This window comes from Augochlora pura, chromosome 7 (assembly GCF_028453695.1).
Source record: "Augochlora pura isolate Apur16 chromosome 7, APUR_v2.2.1, whole genome shotgun sequence".
Classification (NCBI taxonomy): Eukaryota; Metazoa; Arthropoda; class Insecta; order Hymenoptera; family Halictidae; genus Augochlora; species Augochlora pura.
Window position 1 is genome coordinate 37,988,285 of NC_135778.1, and position 21,537 is coordinate 38,009,821.

At 35.8% G+C, this 21,537-nt stretch overlaps 3 protein-coding genes and 1 long non-coding RNA gene across 5 annotated transcripts in view; 3 read left to right on the plus strand and 1 right to left on the minus strand.

Moving 5' to 3' along the window:
- Spri (Src homology 2 domain-containing protein sprint) overlaps positions 1-19,663 on the minus strand; it is a 268,054-nt gene extending 248,391 nt beyond the window's left edge. For both annotated transcript variants that reach the window (XM_078187231.1, XM_078187233.1), the window contains exon 1: positions 19,435-19,663. The gene's annotated coding sequence lies outside the window, so the exon portion shown is untranslated. The remainder of the gene's footprint in view (positions 1-19,434) is intronic.
- Positions 471-2,989, plus strand: LOC144472554 (uncharacterized). The gene is made up of 4 exons (XM_078185751.1): positions 471-582; positions 1,062-1,177; positions 1,267-1,381; positions 2,365-2,989. Exons 1-4 carry the CDS (start codon positions 492-494, stop codon positions 2,463-2,465), a joined length of 423 nt encoding a protein of 140 aa, XP_078041877.1. The 5' UTR covers positions 471-491; the 3' UTR covers positions 2,466-2,989.
- Positions 4,143-6,106, plus strand: LOC144473212 (uncharacterized). The gene is made up of 5 exons (XM_078186883.1): positions 4,143-4,297; positions 4,847-4,910; positions 4,985-5,076; positions 5,630-5,744; positions 5,834-6,106. The coding sequence occupies exons 1-5, from the start codon at positions 4,247-4,249 to the stop codon at positions 5,932-5,934; spliced, it is 423 nt and encodes a 140-aa protein (XP_078043009.1). The 5' UTR covers positions 4,143-4,246; the 3' UTR covers positions 5,935-6,106.
- Positions 19,664-19,914: 251 nt separating the features above from the next.
- Positions 19,915-21,218, plus strand: LOC144472477 (uncharacterized). Its single transcript, XR_013494425.1, has 2 exons — positions 19,915-20,062; positions 20,644-21,218. It is a non-coding gene; the product is annotated as an uncharacterized LOC144472477 (long non-coding RNA).
- Positions 21,219-21,537: the final 319 nt, after the last annotated feature.

The window sequence follows — 21,537 nt, forward strand, 5'->3', positions numbered from 1 at the left end:
GATCATTTTAAATAACGGATAACCCGAAAAACTTTATTATTTATACTTTACCAAGAGCGTAGAATGTCATATAATTTTCTGTGATATGTAAGATCGAATAAATTAATTAATAGAAAATACGAAAATATTTATAGTTTTACAAACATTGTTTTTCAAAAGAAATTTCTAAAATAAATATATTATTTTATTTATTTTATACAAATACTTTATCGAATGAAACGCAGAGTAAAAAGATTCATTCAAATGAATTTTCAAGCGTTAAATTAACCTGAAGTTAACCTCTGTATGAAAATAAACTAACAAATGATTATTTTAAATACCCAGATAAGATAATATATACTTTTCTAACATAATTTTCGAAATTTTTTCAAATTTGCTTTAGAAGCAAACGATTGCGAGTTACTTGCTTCCAAGCTGTCTAGCAGCAATAAAATAAATATAAATAATGAATATGTTTGTTTCAGGCGAACGAAGAGAACGATCAAAACGAAATGATGGATGTAGCTAGACCCTTCTCACGTGTCTTCAACGTGAGCATATCAGACAGTCTAGAATGTGTTAATAAAACTGGTGTTAAAAGAGGTGAATATTACTAAACTAAAAAACCTTTTGGCATTTTATCAGTCGCAACATTAACAAATGCAAGAAATCGTATTTCGCGCGCGTTTCTATCGCAAGGAATCCTTTAACGTGGAAAATAAATTATTCGTTCATTTTTCCTTTTATGGAAAAATAGTTTATTTAAACAGTTTATTTAAATTTCGTGTGAAATTGGAGATTCTCGTGGAAATCGGTTCGCATCAATATTTGAAACAATGAGAAACATCTAAACCGGGCTACGTAATTATTTAATAGATATTTTAATTAGAAGAATATTTAATTTAATTATTGAAATATTATTACAACTAGCAAACAGCAGTCTTAAGCGTTGCAAAATAAAACATTATGTCGTACTTCGATATTTTCATTATGACGTAACCGATATTTGTTACACTGTCAAAAAGTATGTAACCCCATGGTTAGATCAACATTGAAATGGACGTCCGCGCTTTTTTTTGCAGAGAATATGGCATATATTATAAGCACCATACACCCGGAAAACCGTGAAACCAACGATACGGAAGGTTTGAGAAAAGCAAGTTGCGCGTGCGTCTGCCTCGCCAAAAAAGGAGGCTACGTAAGTCTTAAGCCATCGCCAAAATTAATTGAATCAACAAAATGCGACAGCAGCGTCTGATTGTTCTTTTTTTCAATCGATGATTGCAGATAGCAGACGGAGAAATACAAATTGCGAAATTTATAGACGATTTCATAGAAAGTCCATGCCCGGAAGGTGCAAAATCGGTCATATTTGATTCCGCGAAGGTTTGCAAACAACAAGGTATTTATGTGTTCAATGAATTATATATTTATTAGAATATTTGTATGTTTAATGAATTATAGCCGGGTCACCCAACAAACCCAAATGCAACTGTAGAAATACGATTACATAATATATTTTTACCACAAGCGATTCGCATGAACAAGGTCGTGTAATTATGCAATGATAAACCGTGCGATAAATCATTGTTTATTGGCTCGAAATTATGGTAGACATTCATGTTCTTTTTCGCAGGTATTGGTCTGGCAATTACATGATCGCACATTATTTTATTTTTCATCAACGCGTTCGAAGCAACTGATCTATATTTTTTTTTCTTGTTGTTCGAACTTCCGCCTTTAATTTAATAAAAAATATTGCGTCGATTAGTTGTTTAGTTTCGTTTTTATGGTACTTTAAAAATGATAAAACAAAGCGCGTCTTTCGGACTAGTTTTATCGTACAATTTCCAAAACAAAGGCAAGATCGAAGCACCTAACCTAAAATTGTTTTCTCGTTGCTCGGACTTCCATCTTTCATTTAGTAAAAACATCGCGTCGATTGGTTGTTTAGTTTCGTTTTTCTGCTTTTTTAAAAATTGTAAGAACAATACGCGCATTTCAGACATATTTTGTTATATTATTTTTAAAAAGGCAAAAGAACGCATCGCGAGCGTAGAAGTTACGCGCCCTATAGGGGGTGAAGCCTTGAAATAAAGACAGTGTCAGAATTGATAATAAAGTAATAATATTAAAATAATAATAATAATAAAGTAAATCGAAATAAAGTAGTATAATAATAACAAAGTAAATGAAAATAAAGTAATATAATAATAATAAAGTAAGTAGAAAGTAAACAAAAAAATAAGGCAATACAATAGTAATAAAGTTATCTTTACAGATAAAACTTTTCAATTTTCCCTCCCATTTGAAAACCGCGATCGCTTAATTGCCGACCCAATATAATTATAGTGATTACCTTGAACGATATCGTTTCCATTTCAGCGTCGCTGCAAACCGACGAGTGTCTCAATTACTACTATCAATTCCTATGCACGGTCAAGAGAAGTCTTTCCATCTTCAACGCACAAAAACCGAAAGCTTAAAAATCGTTTCGCCGTTGCGACGATGTTGTTGCACGGTAAATACGATCGGCATCTCGTGTTCATTGTAAATAAAAATTATGGTGAACTGCAGAAAAAAAGCCTCTATGTGAACCTAAATGATCGCCCAGCGAACGAAATCCCGTTTGCGATTTATAAACAGTTGTGTAAGCATCGATGACGCAATCATCGTGGAAGCGCGATGCGTAATTCGTAGCAAATTATTGTATCGCCGCGGCGGAATCGACCGGATCAGCGAAAGAAAAAGGAACATGACTCCTAGACGTGCATAATACAAAGTGCATAATCACCAGTCACCGCGAATAATTCAAGAATCAACGGAGAGGGTGGAGGGAGAGATAAAGAGCACATCGGAGATGCGATTATTGAAAGATATACTGATTTTTGTATAAATGAGTCTGCTGCATAATTCGATGCAGCTATGCGATTGCTCACTCGAATGCAATTAGGTTATGTAATAATATTTAATATTACGTTCAATTGATAATATATTATATAATGTAGAACAAAAAAAAAAGAAATAAAAAATATTATATATTACATATACATATTATATTATTATATAGAATATCATATATTATATATACTATACTATTTTATAGTATAGTTAGAGTATCATATATTATTATATAGCATATTACATATATTACGTATATTGTATGTATTATTATATATACATTATTATATGTATATTATGTTATATAATATTATTTCAAGTATCTACCGCAGACTTTGTGTGATTACAATGTCTAATGAATACTGTCACTATCATCTTCCATCAATTTATTCGGCACGATGATATCTTTTTGATGACAATGCAGTTATTCGTCTATCGAGGGGCGATTCTTTTGTCCGCGCGAACCTAGTAAATTACATAGTTGACGATTATGGTGTTCGTAGAATCATTCGACGACAGTTTTTACAATGGTTTAATGGACAATTGAAAACTGTGGTTCCGTGGACGCTCAAAGAAAAGAAACTATTTTGATCTCGCAACCGTGCTATCTACTCCGATTAATCCGGTTTGTCGGCATAGTTGTTTCGCAGAACGAAAAATAAAAATGCACGATACAAAATATACATATATTGTCCACAAAAGTGTACAATATTTAATATTAATAAATATTTAATATTTAATATCTAATATGTAATATTTAATATCTAATAAGTAATATGTAATATTAATATTTAATATTAATATTAAGTATTATTAAATATTTATTAATATTTAATTGAAGTATCAGATATTAAAAATATTTATTAGAGTGTCAAAAATATTATTTTCATATACATTAGAATAAACGATTTTGTGACGCGTGAAAAACACAGGCTTGTAACAAAATTCGCGAACCGCGACGCAGTAAACAACAATAATATTCGAAAATGTAACGCCAAGAAACGATAGGAAATAATCATGCAGAAAAATGTCGTTCCACTTTTTAACGCGTTCATGACCTTTTTTCCGAGACGATCGATCAGTTATCCAATGTCAGATGCTGAACCGCGCGGACTCATAAGTTTGAATAATTAACACGAGCAGACCATTCATAGTACAAGCTCGTATCATTTTCAACAATATTTACACGGGATCGAATTACGTAAAAACGTTATTACAACCGATTCATCGAGTAACCGTGTCCGCAGAGATAGTCCTAGTATAAATACCGTGGACGGATCGTTGCCTGTTCAGTCGAATGTGTTTCACACAGCGACGATATACTCGCGTGACAGGTGTAATTGTTTAAATTGTTCGAGACATCGACATGAAGATCGCCGCCATTTTGTTGTGCACTCTGTGTGTTCTAACGTACAAGGTACGCCGTGTATTCTTTTCAAAGCGTACAGTCGGTTAAAAGGATCGATAAAGGAATTCCTAATTTCTAATTTTTAATCGAGATATAGATATTCAGAGACGATTGTAAAAGAGTAAAATGAACACAAGTTGGTTCTTTCGATAAATAAATTTGAGAAATTGAAGGTAGTGAAATTTTTAACATCTTCGAACGCATAAATATCGCAGTGTACTAATCAATAATCGTTATTAACGATTTAATATGTAATAATTTTCTGTGATAACGAGACCGTGAATATTTTTGTGAAAAATATTATTATTCAGAAGAAAGTATATTCATAATTTACATAGCCGTAAAAATCTAGTTGGAGATTTATATATACTTGTTATTATATATATATATAGTTATTATTATATATATTTATAAGTTGTTTATTACATTACAAATTCGTGGCAAATCATCTGAGATAATTTTCTTAAGAAAGTAACAAACAATCTTTAATCTATTTTATTCGTGAAAGAAAATTAATAATTAACAATATGATTGATAAATTGTTATTCGATTTGAAAGGTTAATGCCGACGACGATGATAATTCACAAGATTCGTGCTTGGAACGAGAAGGACTCAGCATTGGTGAGTATAATTGACTGCAAATATAAAAGAAGTGGTGTTAAGTGGCTTTTAATAATTGTTTATCGTTCCGCTAGCCGATCTTCCTCAATTGTTCAGCGACCAATCGGATGAGTCAAATAGAAAGCGCGGTTGCCTCGAAGCTTGCTATCTACAGAAAATTGGACTGGTTCGTAGTTATTAATAACATTTTCCTAGAAATCGCTTGAATTTCCCCGTAGATTTATTAATTAATTATTAGTGAATTGTTCTTGACGTGTATACTCGTCTTAAAGAAATGCAAAATTTTCTATAATAGGACATAGTCATGAGTGACTGTTACATTTCTTTTAATTTATTCCTAACACTTAAATACTTTATTTTATCAATTAATTGTCTTTGACGAGTATACTCGTCATGAAGAAATGATAACATTTTGTATTAGAAAATATAGAATCAAGTTTTAATCAAATGGTTATTTTATTTTTTAATACTGACACTTATTTACTTAATTTAACCATTTAATGCTCTTTGTCGAGTATACTCGTCATGGAGAGATAATAATATTTTGCGTTACGACGACTATACTCGTTGAATTCAGCTAATTGGTTAAGTTAAGAAAATAAATAAACGTTAGTAATAAAATCGATCTCGCCAAGCTGAAGCTCTCGCAAAGCATTTAAATTGTTCGCTTAATCGCTTAATTAATCAATTACTATTTAAAATGACGCGACTCGTTCCAGATGACCGACAACGAAATCAACGTGGACGAGATTAACGCACAGATCGAGAAGGTTATGAGCAACAACGACAACGCGGAGAAAATGCGGGACGCCATATCCAAATGTGCAAAGGATGGTGAGCGAACTAAAAAAAGAGAAAAAAAAAACTACTAGAATATTCATTTTATAAACGTACTTTTCACATCTGGTTTCTTCTTTTTCAAGCCGCCGGTGACGATCAGTGCATGGTGGCCCAGAAGTTCGCGCAATGTGGACTTCAACAGTTTCAACTTAGCATTCGCAACATGATTCAACAACTCACATAAGAAAAACGTGAACCATTCACACACGATTCTATCGACAGATATCTTAATATTGCAATAAAATGGAGAGAATTAAAGGAGCAGTGATATCTGCGAGAAAAGGTATCGTTGAAATGAATAATTTTACCATCGCTTCCGTACCGTGTACATAATAAAATGACGGCTACTGCAAAGATTTAGAAAATTTAGAATTTTGTTAATCCATCACCTCCTAATTGTTTTAACTACAAATTCAAGTCTTTTTTCTAGCGCATTTTTATTTCGCATAATTCTTTTGCTTTGAACAATAATTGCGTTCGTGGCAATTTAGCGAGTATAGGTAAATCGGTTTAATAATTTAATGAGTCTTTTGAAGAAATAATTAACAATATTTAGCATTCAGATTTCTGTGTATTATATTTCTTCAGCCAAGCTATGCCTTCGAAAATTACTTCCACGGGTTCCTAAATAAATTAATACCATAATAATTAAATAAATATTATAGCATTAAAAATTTGTCCCAATCAACAAAATCATACCGAACTACTACTCTGCCACTCAACAACGTACACAGCTGTAAAAATGACATCGCGAGAAATAATTGGAGACCTGTAAATTGAAAAATTGATCAAGATCTTCGTTTTATTAATTTAAATATGAACGAACAAATCGTTCGATCGCGAAGTCGATTCACTGAATTCGAACCGTGTCGAACGAAAGGTTCGGCCGTTTTGACGACGCTCGTTTGCATTAAGTGGCTCGATCCGACGCGCGCGACCCCCAATCTGCATTTGACTTTGTAATTTCATTTATGTCGAGCCGTGTATCCTGTCTAACTCTCCGGAAACCGAAGAGCTCCGTCCGATCCCCGATATTGGCAGCCGTTCGCTGCCTCCGTTACAATTCGAATCGCCAAGATCGTCGCCCCCCCCCCCCCCCGAGCAACTTCGAAACTACCCCGAAAAAAACTACCCCGAAAATTTCACCAAACTTGCTTTACCGCCAACGAACGGGGCAGTCGTCGCATTGACGCGTTTTATGTCGAGCTATATTTACTCTAGTCTTTTGTTATTTCACTGAAACTTGCTATATTATTTGTAATTGTTCATAATATTTTATAATAATAAAACAAATTCATTACGAGCCATTCTTGTGGCGGAAATTAATTCTTTAATTCTGGATTTGTTATAAACTATTTTTTGGTTCATTAAATAAACAAGGCTACAATGTGTTAAATTATTAGGGTGTCATATGTAGGGTTAAATATGATCTCGAGACTATACTCAATAAAAATCCGCGATACAGTGTGCATAACTATATTTATTTATCATTTTGTCATATCACTATTTTATCATTTTATGATATTATTATTTTATCATTAAATCATATTATTATTTTATCATTTAATCATATTATTATTTTATCATTTAATCATATTATTATTTCATCATTTAACCAAGACAGACTATCCACTTGTATAAATATTTAATTACGAACATAATAATTGAATTTCAATTGATTTTAATAATTTTGAAATTCGCGTAAGATTTACCTTGTTCCGCATATTTCTACGTGCGTGAAATGTCAAGGATTCGTTGAACGAGGAGGATGGAAATCATCCGAGTCCATTAAAGCAGCGACGATCAGAGGATAGGACAATTGCGGTGTCATCCTGAAATCGCGGCTTCCGAAATGACTTCTTCCGACGGAAAAATGTGAGTCACGGTTCCGTGCTGTTTGACGAGCACGACCTGGTTTCTTGATTTTCGAGCGGCGCGACGTGCGCGGACATTTTAATCGGAAAATTATGCCGGGATGATTTTACGGACAATTTCATGTTAATTACCCTGTATTTTACTTTTTAAACGACTCCGCTGCGCAGCCTTAGTTGTAAAAAGTTAAGGAAACGTCTTTTTATTGTATGTAAGCCTGGGGGAATATTCTTTGATAAAATAAAGTTAATTCTTTGATAAAATAAAGTTAATTCTTTGATAAAATAAAGTAAATCTTTGATAAAATAAAGTAAATCTTTGATAAAATAAAGTTAATTTTTTGATAAAATAAAGTAATTCTTTGATAAAATAAAGTAAATCTTTGATAAACTAAAGTCATTTCTTTGTTCAAATAAAATTCATTCTTTGATAAAATAAAATTAATTCATATCCAAAATTTAACGAACCAATAATATAGTAAATTATACTAAAAATCCCGATTTTATTTGTCGTAATCGTCGCTATTATTATTAACCGTGGCGAGACGCTCTACAACGAGACAGTCTTTCATCGATAACGCGACTCGTCAACGCACAAAAAACGAGGAAAACAAGTTCTTTCATTGCACGTAAATGTTCTCATCGATAACGCAGTGGAAACGTGAGTAATCATCGAAATAACGTGACACACGTATGTAAATGTAAAGAAGTGGAACAGTGAAGCGTACGAGTGGAAATATAAAAATTCTTGCTATACCTAGTTAGCTATGCTGTATACTGCTTTGCTATTCTCGACAACTACGATGCAAAGCAGAGCATTTGACCGGATAAAAAATCACATAAATTAGCAAACTGTTCAATGTAACCGAAGACGGAAAGTATACATTGTAATTTAAAGCACATCTTACATTATTATTTTCTGGTACGTAACTTTTCAGTATGAAGTTTTATATTTTTTCATTCTTATTATTTCTAAAAGGCGACTCGACTTGCAATTAATTTTTTCAGATCAATGGAGCTTAATGATTTCAAAAATTATCAAAAGCATAACTGTTGTTGCACGAGTTATAATTGTCATATAAAATTTATTATATTGTCATATAAAATCGAAATGCTATATGTCAGAAAAGTAATTTCAGAATTACAATTGAAATAGCTTCGAGTGGAAAGGGTTAATCGTTTCGGCTCTGGCACCGTTCTTTTCCCGATCAGACGCTTCAAAGAAACGACGAAATTTTCCGCGATCCTGTCCCGCCAAAGCGCGACGGTTACTTAAGGACACGTTTTTCGGGGCGCGTAAATAAGCTGAAAATCAGTTTAGACCCTCCCCCGCGCGCGACGTTAACGTTTAGCTCACGTCCCCGCGCGCGCCAAGCGACGGATAACTCTGTTACAATAATCGAGTCGAGTTGTCTGGCTCTATAAAGGCTCCGCGAAGGCATGTGCGCTCGTCTACGGGTACACGTACGCGCACGTAAGTACGCGCACGTAAGTACGCGCACGTTAGTGCGCATAGAGACGCGCGTATCGCGAGAATACGGACGGTGGAAAGCGATAGCTCGCTTTGTAATCGGGTTTACACGCGCCGCCGCGGCGCATACTTATGCGCGAACGGCAGCGCGACGATTCTGTCGCAAGTGTTTCCCTTCCATGGTAATTACGCCCGCGTTTCCATTCGTCGCGGCCGAATGTGTTTCCCGTCGATACCGCGATCCGATCGGCCGATTACACTGAGAACGGAGGCGAACTTTGCCGCGGCAAGGATCGCGATGGAATCGAGATTCTAGAGGGAAGATACCGAATATGGAACGACGTTTCGTTTTTCGCGCGCCATTTTTTACGGTTCAATCGGAAGTAAGGAAAGATTTTTATCTCTTGGTACTCGAGCGGCGTCTCTGAAGCACCGATTAAAATCGTTGTATCGTTTCCAAAATAATTTTGCAGTAAGCGCCTTTTTCCATTATCATAATTACTTAGGAGAAAAAGAAAATTTATACTTATTGTATATTTATATTTACCAGAACCATTAAATATTGTTTACAAGAGGGCAGAATTTTATTCCAACAGTTTTGACGTTATTGACCCCTTTAATTTTATTCAAATTAAATCAACGGATTTAACGTTAAATAAATTATTACTAGACATTCTCGCGTGTCAGACTCGTCAAAGTATGGCAAGTTAATCTGAATTAGTATTGTCGGCGTTAAAGCGACGAAATTTGTGCGTGCGGACATAGTGTTAACCCTTTACACTCGAAGCCATTTTAACTGTGATTTTAATATAATTTTTCTGACTTATAACATTTTCATTTTATATGACAAAATATATTTCAATATGACAAAATATATTTCAATTATTTCCAAGTTATATTTTTTTTATATTTTATTATATTTTATTAATTATATATTAATTTCAGTTGTATTTTTAATGATTTTTGAAATCTAATTCTTCATAATATAAAAATGATTTTGGAACGTGCTGTAAGAATTTCAGCGGTGCCTCAGAGTCACCACTCGAGGGCAAAGCGTTGAAATGTTGAAGCGAATAATAAATGAAGGTGAATTAGAGCCGCGCCGATCGGGGAATAGCTTTCCAACGCGGCACGCGACCGCCATTGTTTGATCGGGCGGATCGAACGTTTCCGGAAATGCGGTTAATATAACTCTTGCGGTGTGTGTCCCCGATCGGAATAGCCGTCGGACACTAACCGCGAAGGCCGTGGCCCGTCGGAATTCCGGAATTCCGTAATGAAATTAGCATCCATCGAATTCCACCGTAGGACCCCGGTAAGTTATGAGATCCGGGGACGGGAGGTCTTTCTATTAAACGCGCATTTCTGCGTCGATCAACGTGCGCGATAGCCAACGCCGCGGGAATAATTCGCGAATCGTCGGACGCGGCGTCTGTATTTGTTATTTTCGTCGAACACGTTCGCGGGTTCAAGTTTTCTTGCAAATCGTGTGAGAATTCGCGGATAATTCGATAATCTATGGTTCAAGATACTAATGTTCACTGTGTGTCATGTCTCTTTTTATTGTAACGAATGTATTCATTGTTCCAAATAAATAATGTATATTAATAATAATAAATTTATATTGATTGAAAAGTTGACGATATGGATAAGAAAAATAAATGCATTCGAAATTGTCAGTTGTAAAATTCAATTTTTCTTGTCTATATGAAACGGAGTTTCCTTTCTTCTTTTTTCAATTAACATTAATTACAATACCGTGCAGGTTCGAGAAGTATTAATAAGAATGTCAACTACCAGTAATTTTGAAGACAGGCACTGAAAGATACACATTTTTATCACATGTTCGATAATAAATTCAAGAATATAGAAATCAAATTTGTAACATATTTCTCAAGCGAAAAAACAAATTTTTCTTACTGTTAAAATTGAGTTGTTATATAAAGTTGTTATATAATTCAAGCGTTAACAAAAAAAGTCGAGAAATAGTTCAGAATGCAAATGCTTAAATTACAGTTAACCCTTTGCACTCGAAGCCATTTCGTCTGGAATTCTGAAATAATTTCATTAACTCATAGTACATTCGTTTCATTATAAGAAAGTGTATTTTATGCATACGAAATTCATTCTTATTATTCGTATCGCAACATGACATAACCTTAACAATTTTTCCAATGCAAACTTTGTTAGTACCGCGATTATTTTGCAACGTGGTATTTTATGGTGCCTCGAGTGCAAAGGGTTAAATTCGAAGGTTCCAATCACCATATAAACCAGAAACAGTGCTTCGTGTCTTACTCCATAAAAATTCTCCGCGTCGGCGAAACGGAAGTAGCTACGCGGTGTATCCTTGAAAAATAGCGTCCCGAATATTTCCGATGCATTATTGAATTCTTCGAAAGTAGCGCGGCCTGTTACACACAGCGTGCGCGCGCGCGGCGCATTCACGGGCGCCATGTACGTACACGTGCAAGGGAAGCCGATGCAACCGCGGTCCGCCCGTTGCACCGGCTTACGTGATACGGAACGGCGTGCAACAGAGGTATTTCGCCAGCGCGCACTCGCGTCCCTATACATTATGCATATATTACGCCCGGTCCCGTACACGTATGTACACGACGCTCCCGTGCATACGCGGCATGATCTACAGGGTGTACCAGGTGTCGTGCTGCATTATTTACTATGGGAGCGGAGCGGCGATACAAGCGGCGACTCGCGGTAATGAACTGGAAATAAGAACGACTACCGGGGATCACGTACCCTCGGTTCAAGGTCCGCGGACCGTTCATTATAATTTCATCCCCTTCGAGATCCTCGTCTTCCTTTTCCGGCTCTTTCGAACCGGCGCGGTAACATTTAAAGTCGAAAATATAGCAAAATGTCATTTTGTAAAATCATCCCCACCTTGGAACATATCTCCATTGATGGTAAAATTTATCACATAACTCGCGATTTAGTATGCTCATTTTAGACATGGAGGCATAGCTTCAAAGTAATCTCTAAATCAGAAACTGTTCATTTTGTCTGGCATTCTTTTATTTATTTTAATTAGTGCGACAGAGGTTGATATACTAAGCTTATACTCAGATTTAATAACCTTATCATCTGTAATAAATTTCAATTTTTAAAAAATGGAAGCCAATCTTGATTTTTCAAAATTTGGATATAAATACATCATCCCCACCTCTCGAAACTCTTTCAATTTTTAAAAAATGGAAGCCAATCTTGATTTTTCGGAATTTGGATATAAATACGTCATCCCCACCTCTCGAAACTCTGCAGCTTTATCAATAATGAATTAAATTACGTATTAATTATCTACATAATTTAGAAGTTACACAGGGTGTGTAAAATGCATGACTCAGTCTTTGCAACACCGTGTCGTTAAACATAAATATTTTACGACCGTGATAATTCATTAATATTTTTTTATACCGCGTTCTCGATGCGAGCAACCCCCTAACTGCGCGCGGCCATTCGAAGCGGGGGCGCCGAGCAGCGACGCCGCGAATGCGAACAGGCACCTTGCTCGTTCAACGGAAGAGCTAGGAACGAGCCGAGTTTGTCGCGAGAACGTCGACTAATAAACCTAACTGCCATAAACGCGCCGGGGGATCATTCGCGAAACTACGGCGCGTGAGCGGGCATCGCCCGCGAAATTTCCGCCATAATAATTTGGCCGTGTTACGATTACGAGCGATCGTAAAATTAAGAGGCGGGGAGACAATGCGAGAGAAAGAGAGACAAAGAGAGGGAGAGAGAGAGAGAGAGAGAGAGTGGCGACGAAATTTTGCCTACGCTCTACGCAATCGCGTCCCTTCATTGTTCTTTGTTGAACGTCACTTCTGAGAAGGACGTGACACTCTGCCACGCTTTGTAACCGGTCGAAGAAGCTGCTGAGAAAGGTGGCGCGACGATTCCTTGAGAAATTTAACAGCAGAGACTGTGCCTACAGTTTTGGAACGGTGTATGACTTTTTTAAAATGGCGTACGACTTTTTAAAAAGGCGTAAGACTTTTTAAAACTGTTCTAAATGGCCGAAGATGTTTCTGTAAATGTTGGAGGGACGAATTTACCGTAGAATGACTGAGAAACTTTTTTTATAATTTTTTATAATTTTTCTATAACTTTAACTAGGAAGATTATAAAGTAACTTTTTCACTTTTTTAATCTGAGTCTATAGCTAAAATTTTAATAATTCATTTTGTCAGATAGGAAAGTGGAAAACGAGATCTTTTCTATATTCTTTTTATTCTAAATAATAGAAGAATTAATAAAAGAAGTATCTTAGTTATTTTAGAGTGAATTAATAACTGTAACATTTGTAGAAAAATTCAAGCAACATATTTAATATTTTAAAAGATGTCGATGCTTGGTCGAATTAAAAATTGACATAACTAGTTGATATTTAATATCTTGAAGAGTTTCGTTGCTTCGTCCAATTTAAAATTGACATAACCCTGACATAACTAGTTAATAATTAAAATCTCAAAGAATGTCGATGCTTCATCCATAAATATCATATATTAAATTTAACGATACATAAATTGACGAAAATAGAAAATATACTACCCCTATTTTATTTCTCGTTATTACTTACAACCAACCTCGCATTAATACAAGAAATATTTTAAGTGCTATTTAATCTTGCATAATTGAAATTATATGATTTTTACAATTATAACTTATACTATAGCATAACACAATTTGTAATTTCTGTAGAAAAATTGGTCTATTTTACAAATTGATATATAACTCATTATATATATACCAATTAGTCCATTACACAAATTGGTTATTTTAACAATACCAAGAATTAATAATATCTTCATACCAGTTCAATCATACGAAATACCAAACTATACAAATCATTAATGCAGCTCTTACGATTTCGAGAACGTAGACTCCGTCGCGTAAAGGGAAACATTTGCAACAAATGCTCGTCGCGTTATCACCGTCTAAGTTCCCAATGATGCATCAAATAATAAAGTAGTATGCACACCCTGTTCGAGCACCTCCTATACATTCTTCTTGATAGCTCGATTCACTGTGATCGCGCTTTTGAAAAATTCATTTTCCCTCCGCATTGTTCGTCCGGGGGACACGCCTGAGAGCAGACGATAGGATTCCTCCCATCGCTTGCTGCATGGGGGTATACGCCTATGGTGGACCAACGCGCCTAAAATCGATTCAGAGAGACACAGACAGGGCATAGACCTCCATCCCCTAGGTTGGATTCACCGTAACTTCCAGAAACCCCGTACTCTCGTCGTCCGTTTTCCACGCGATATCCTCTCGTTTGCTAGGACACGGGCTACGACTGGATCCTCTTTGCTATCGTTAAATCGTCAGACTCCAGCATTTGTCAAATTCATGGTTTATTTAATACTGTATTCGACGAATGGAAACTTTGATTTATTTTACGATGTAATTGACTCCAGATTTATCAAATAAAACATGTTATACGATACAGGGTGGGTTTTGCAACATGGCGACCTTAAATAATTATTTTTAACTAATTTTTGAACTAATTTTTTAAATAAAAATTGCATTTTCAGTCAATTTTCTGAATAGAATAGTTGAGCCGCTTTATTTCGAAAGTGTCCTAAGTCCAGTTACACTTAAAGCGAGAAATTTAACCCTTTGCGCTCGAGCGGTGACTCCGAAGCACCACTAAAATTGTTACAGCGCGTTTCAAAATAATTACTATATTATGAAAAATTAGATTTCAGGAATTATTAAAAGTAATTCGAAGAAAACGATACTCAATTTATTTTATATATCTTTGCAACACTTCGAAAACATAATTTATACGATTCGAAACATTTTTTACTATATAAATTACAAAACAATTTGCTGCGCATCTACATTTCGTGTATGAAAAGGATTTGAAGAAATCGTGACGTTCCAATGGCAGGTTCATTTATTTTATCGTCATCCCAAAAAGAATTCTTTACCGACGAGTATACTCGTCGTACAGAGGTTATACATTAGACCACGAAGATTCGAACACTTTTTACGCGCATCGTTGTTTAACAAACACTGTATCGGAATGTATATCAACGTCGTGGGACGAGTGTTCATTGTGCGATTGCCTGGAAATGGTGCAACATCGATTAAGCTCGTGGCAACGGACTATTAAAGTCGAATCCGAGGTTCGACGTCGTTCGGAACGGTATTTAATCGTCGGCCAGGTTTCGGCAAGCGGTCGCGAGCTTTACGATCGAATCTTTAATGTTTCATTCGGATTTCACGGCGGAGACGTCCTGTTGATAATGTACAGGCGCGACGGCCGCGGACCTTGACTTCTATTCCGCTTTCGTTTTCTTGCGCAGATACATTTTCGCTTAATAATAAATGATTTCGAAATCCGATTTGCGCAAGAAAACCACGCGTGACGCGTATATCGTGCAGAGCGGAAAGCACTATTCGAAATGTTTAAATCTCGAAATTTAATTAAAAATTTAATTAAAAATTTAAATGAAAATTTAAATAAAAATTTATTTGAAATATTTTCGAAGGAATAGTTCCCTTTTGATTCGAGTAGTTTATTCGAATAGCAAAATGGCCGCCACTGTGACCGTCTCGGACGATCTTCTAGAAATTCGACTAAGTTTTAAATTAGCCGATGCCATTTGTTTGAATTTTATTTAACGCAGAAATATTATTAAAATCTACATAAATAAACTTTGTAAATGCGAAGACAAACGGTGTCATAGTTTCCAGAGTTTTCAACCCTTTGCGGTATTGTTACTATGTTGTTAAGTTTATACATAGGTGTCGTGCTGGTTGAAATCAATTTTTATTGAACAATCAGTAATACATAATATTCAGGATCCAGTAAAAAAAAAACAAAATTTATTCATTCTTTTTACAATTTTAGATATATGATACTTTTATGTAAAAATAAAAAAGATAATAAAATAGCCTCGGTACCTGAGGGTAGACATAAAAAAGTGCAATTTACAGTAATATATTATGTAATAATATACTTGTAATATTCTTACAATCGCGCATCGTTCACGTGAATATCGCGAAGTTGTATACCCATAACGCTGGCGCACCCCGTAGACGCTCGAATCGAAAGTACGGCAAGGGTTAAAGCATCGCTATGAATCGACCAGCCACTTACTTTTTAAACCTGGTTTTATCCTCCCGCGATACGTCGCTATTATGCGCTCACCCTCTCCGGGCCACGTTTGCCACGGTTCGTTAGCGAACCACTCGCCAACTTCCGAACTATTGCTTGAAAATGAATGGAAGAACGGGAATTGATACGGATAGCGTCGAGAATTATTCGTCGGGGCCGGGGCTAGTCGAACAAATTGGAAATAACGTTAAAACGTGGCCTGGCCGCCGCAGCGAAGCGAATTGTTTTAGCATATTTTACAATTTTTTTTAACAAAGAGCGCAGATCAACGTCCTTCTCTTTTATTTCTCGAGTCGCAATATTTCGCGGAAATTTATTCTTGCGGTCAATTATTCGTTTTATTTTTGTACAGGTTGTTACAAAATGCGGTGAAGATCGCATGTACGTGTACGGTGATATTTGTTTGAGGGGTTATGATCGGTCGGAAATTTTTATAACAATTTTTGGTTCGTGAAAATATTACGTTCCGACATTTCGCCTGGTGCAGCTTGTTCAATAAATTGTAATATTGGATCTTTATTATCAACTCCTTAGCCGGCTTTAATATATTATACATGTTGCGACGAATATACTCGTCACGAAGAAATGACAATATTTCGTGTTTGTCATGTGTAACAATTACTTACAAATTACTCTATAAATAGCAATTGCAGCGAAAACTAAAATGCACAAGTAAATATAATATTTCGAGAATTTACTTTAAAAGAAAATTTAATAGATCGCGACAATTAATCGATTAAAAGACACTGTACAATATTTTACCATTCACGCGTGAATTATCAAATGTGAAGAGTATCGTAAAATTGATAATTCCATAGAAAGCAAACTGCAACGATTTCTCGAAATTTATAGATAACTGGGAGACGAATCAAAGTAATGGAAAGCGATGAGTAATGATTTTTCAGTAATCTAGAAGCCGTTCGAAGAGACAAAGGGTGAAACGAACGTGACTGCACTCAAAGTGAACGAGACGAGATGAAAGTCAGGAAATCCTACGAAAAGAGGCCAGACAAATCTGTGAACCGAGGAGGTCAACACTGGTAGGCACACACATATCTGGATAAGAGAAATCTTATCCGACCTACCTGAGTCGTTGACATCCATCCTATCTCCTTCTTATCGCCTCCGCAACCCGCGTATCTATCGCGACAGTGCATTTCGCGAGAACAATCGCGCTATTGTCGCCGGAAGGTTCGCGGTTTTCCCAGCCCGGTTTGCGTGATTTAACGAGCTTGTCTACTAAACGCCGAACGATAATGCGATTTTTACAGGATCGATCGTTACGTTGGCGAACTAAACGAACGCTCATACGAAATGATCATTTTACTCTGATTTCTATTGCGCGCAACGCGAATAACGCAAAGAGGAGTAGAATACACGGGGAAAAGTAGGACGAAATGAATGATTCGCTAAAGCGAAACCAGTGACAAAGAGAAGTATGCGTGTTGCAGCGTGCAGGGAGGTCAGTGAGTCATAAAGGCTGTTATTAAACCTAATCCGATAATGTTAGTATATAGCCATCTGGTAGCAAGCGTTCGAAACGTTGCCGCAGCATGCAACAAAAGATCTATCAACGATCTTACTGGATCTTTGAGAGAAAAGAGTTACGCTATAATATTCGGTTTATTCATTTACTCGCTTATTTATTTATTTATTTACTATATACTTCGTTAATGATATACTAATGCTATAGGAGCGAATTTTAGCTTCCTGAGAAATATAAAGCTGATCGTTTCTCTAGCTCTTAGTCTTTGCTATACACGCGGCGAAGGATCCCTTTCTCCGCCGTATGACAATGCAAGTATTATGCACGTAACGTGCACTATTAATATACGATTGTTCGAATCACCATTACACTACGTGACTTACACGTATAGCGCGCAATTATTAGTCTGCAACAATCGTATTTGTCTCAACATGTTAACTAAATACTTCTGAATGACTGAATGTATTTAATAAACTCATAACTTCAACCGTCCAAAATCAATCAGAATTAAATGCATTTTTATAACTCGTATTCAAACTTAGCTTTCTCTAGTTTACTAATAAAATCACGTTTCATATTTATCAATGTGCAAAAATCGTCAGAAATATTTGTTCCTAAAATAAACAAGAACATTACTTGTATAAATTGTATAATGTTACTACTAAAATTCAATTTGTTTTCGTTTATGCTCGACGAGTATTGTATCTTCAAATTAGAACAATTTTATTGTTACACCTGTTTTTTGAAAGATCGAACGGGGGTTCGGTCATCGGAAATGCACGCGGCAATGGTTTTTGAAACGACCTATAAAGGCCGCGGGACGTTCGATCGTTGAAACACGCCAAATGCGTGAAACTCGCGTAGGTTCCGGCATTTTTTCGCGCCACCCACGTGTAGAAACGGGTTTCCTCTGGACGCGTGCGAATGCCAGGCCATTCACTTAGCCGTCGCTAGAAAAATCGCCGACATTGTTAATTGCGATCCCGCGATACTCGTCGCCGGTTCTGCACACGCGTTGTACGCGTACGAAAAATTATAAATGTCGCGAGAGAAATCGAAATCGGAGAACGAACGATTTTCAGTGAACATTTTCAGTGAACATTTCCATCGAACATTTTCAGTGAACATTTTCATCGAACAGTTTCAGTAAACATTTTCATTGAGCATTTTTGGCTAAAGGACCTGATTTGTTTTAATTAATAAGAACGTATATTAACAACTGAATGTTCACAATATATAGGACGCAAGAAATAAAACGCAAGATATACGAAGCAAAGAAAACCGTGTTAAAAACAGCTCGTTGCTGAATTAAGGAACATTTTCCATTAAGGTATTCGAGCAGGCGAAGAGTATGTGAAAAATGCATGTCGCAAGCACAGTCGTACACTACCGAAGTCAATGGATTGAAGCAAAGGTAGTGTTCCTTATGTTCTCGTCAAAATCGTTCTTCTCGATCGGTACGCATTGAGTCATAAAGCGGTACCCGATGACACGGAACACGCGTGACATCTCGCAACGGATGGCAGCCTCATTGGCGTTTAAAGAACAACAGTTATGTAAATCGTGCACTACCGCGCACGTGTTACCGCCTGATATTAAACAGCGAACGCGATTCGCGTTGTTCTCCGTTAAACAATGCAATGGTACAATCGCGACCAACATGGGAATCATTTCTGTTCCCGTATAAACAATTGAATAATTCTTACCTCGGCGGGTTCCGCACCATTCCTTTCTCGCAAACACGATGCGTTTTACGCTTCTAAATCACTTTACTTGTGCACACACTCGCGGCGAAAGATATAAACGTTGCTCCGATTCGTGTGAAAAATCGAAATGGATTTGCAAGATCTGCTTCACGGGGATCCGAACGTGGACGAATTAACGCGCGGTGACACGAGGATAAAAACTCACGCGAAAACTCAACGGTCCGTAACACCTGTTGCATTGACAAGCACAAACTGGAATGTATGACACAAATTTTATCAAACCTGGGCTCAATTTACACTTGTGCTGCCATCTTGTTAAAGAGTCGAGCATCAAGTTCAACCTTTTTACCGGGCACGCACTTAAGATCGATATGCAGATAATGCGTGTTGTGTGCTTCTCTGTCTCAATTTGGGGGGAGGGGGGTCTCTTGAGACCCCTTATACCATTTAGTGTAGCTCTTAGTGTTACCGATAGTTCACGAAATGTAGACACGTTAGCAGAATGCGAATACACTGTATATTTCATTTGTGCTACGAGTGCTGAACATTTAGATGAAAATAGTGTTTATATATAAATACAAATATTTATTTATAGAATATACGTTACGATAGAGATAAAATAGAAAAGGTAACTATTTGTATGGACAGTTGTCCTATTATTTATAATAATTATATAATTATAGATAGTATAGTATGTAGAAATAGTTTTAAACATTTTTTTCGTCTCGTTCTTATTTTACAAAATATTTTAACAAAAATCATTTAAATCAAATGTATTCATCACTATATTTATACATAGCCACATTTTTTTCCATTTGAATTTTAAATATAATTTTAAATATATTAACCCCTTGCACTATAATATTATTGATTTCTTCAAAATCGAAATAAAATTGAATTATCAATGTCTAGAAACAATAGCAATAAAAAAAACAAAAATTATCTGGTCTTTTTAAGGATAAACAAATGCTAATCAACGTAGCGTGAAAGGATTCGTAGTGCAAGGGGTTAAGTCACCTCACACTAAGTAGTCTCAAATTGTATAAAATTAAGTTTCTGTCAAATTAAAACATTTCAAAGTTGCTATTTAAGATTTTCCAGTACTATTTTGCTTTAAACTAATATAAATGAATATAATAAAATAAATAAGCTCTATCCAAAATAATATAACATTCCCAACTGAACGGAGCTATTACAATTCTGCTTCAGTAATGAATTTAAGCTCGTCATGATGGAATAAGGGAACATGGTGTTTGAATTCTATTAAACGTTTATTACCTCATCGATAGAATTTCCAAATTTTGAAGCATATTTTCACGATGACCGCTGTATACGCACACAGAGAGCAATGAACGTTAGCGTAAGTTGAAACTGGTGAATCTTTCGCTTTCTAAATGTGACACGCAGCACGATACACATGCCGATCAAAACCATATAATATAACAATAGAATGGACGCATCTCTTATAAGTTATGTCTGTTCTTAAGAATCTAAAATCATGATACAATTTTGCATTCGCGTGATAGAACCGACAATTCTTAGCTTCGTTACATTTAATTTTTCCGAGGCACACAATTAACAGTCACACGTCGCGCAGGGAAATACTGCGCCGATAGTTCACCTGCGCGGTTGAAACACTTTCGCTCGTTGTTTCTCGCATACTCCGACTACACACTTTTACAATTTCGTTTCTTGATTTTGTTTTAAAGTCTCTTTAATGAAGCGATATCCGTTTGTGATACTCGGAAATATATACTTCACGTTCGCTCTAATAATTAAAGGGTTCGATGTTCAAAAAACCTCTTGTCAAAAAATTCGAGAATCGAATCGACTTAATAGATTTTCACATTATTCGGAACTATTATAAGTAGAATTTAATTGAAAATCCAATTTGAAATTTAAAAATGTTACAAAGCCGACAAAAATTCACCTTTAATTTCACTTATGGTATATCGGGCACGCTGTAACGAGTTAAAAAGCTTAAAAGTCTAAGAAAAAGACATTTTTACTTGTTAGCATTATCATTGCTAATAAATGTGTAATATCGATGCTATACTATTGTGTAATAAAACTGATAAGTGTAATTATGGTGTTACCAAACGA

Excerpts from the sequence above, each read along its gene's own strand:
- LOC144472554 (XM_078185751.1), top strand. The coding sequence starts at position 492 with ATGATGGATGTAGCTAGACCCTTCTCACGTGTCTTCAACGTGAGCATA. Across the intron at positions 583-1,061 it reads TAAAACTGGTGTTAAAAGAG|AGAATATGGCATATATTATA; the intron begins GTGAATATTACT and ends TTTTTTTTGCAG. Across the intron at positions 1,382-2,364 it reads GAAGGTTTGCAAACAACAAG|CGTCGCTGCAAACCGACGAG; the intron begins GTATTTATGTGT and ends TTTCCATTTCAG.
- LOC144473212 (XM_078186883.1), top strand. The coding sequence starts at position 4,247 with ATGAAGATCGCCGCCATTTTGTTGTGCACTCTGTGTGTTCTAACGTAC. Across the intron at positions 4,911-4,984 it reads ACGAGAAGGACTCAGCATTG|CCGATCTTCCTCAATTGTTC; the intron begins GTGAGTATAATT and ends TCGTTCCGCTAG. Across the intron at positions 5,745-5,833 it reads ATCCAAATGTGCAAAGGATG|CCGCCGGTGACGATCAGTGC; the intron begins GTGAGCGAACTA and ends TTCTTTTTCAAG.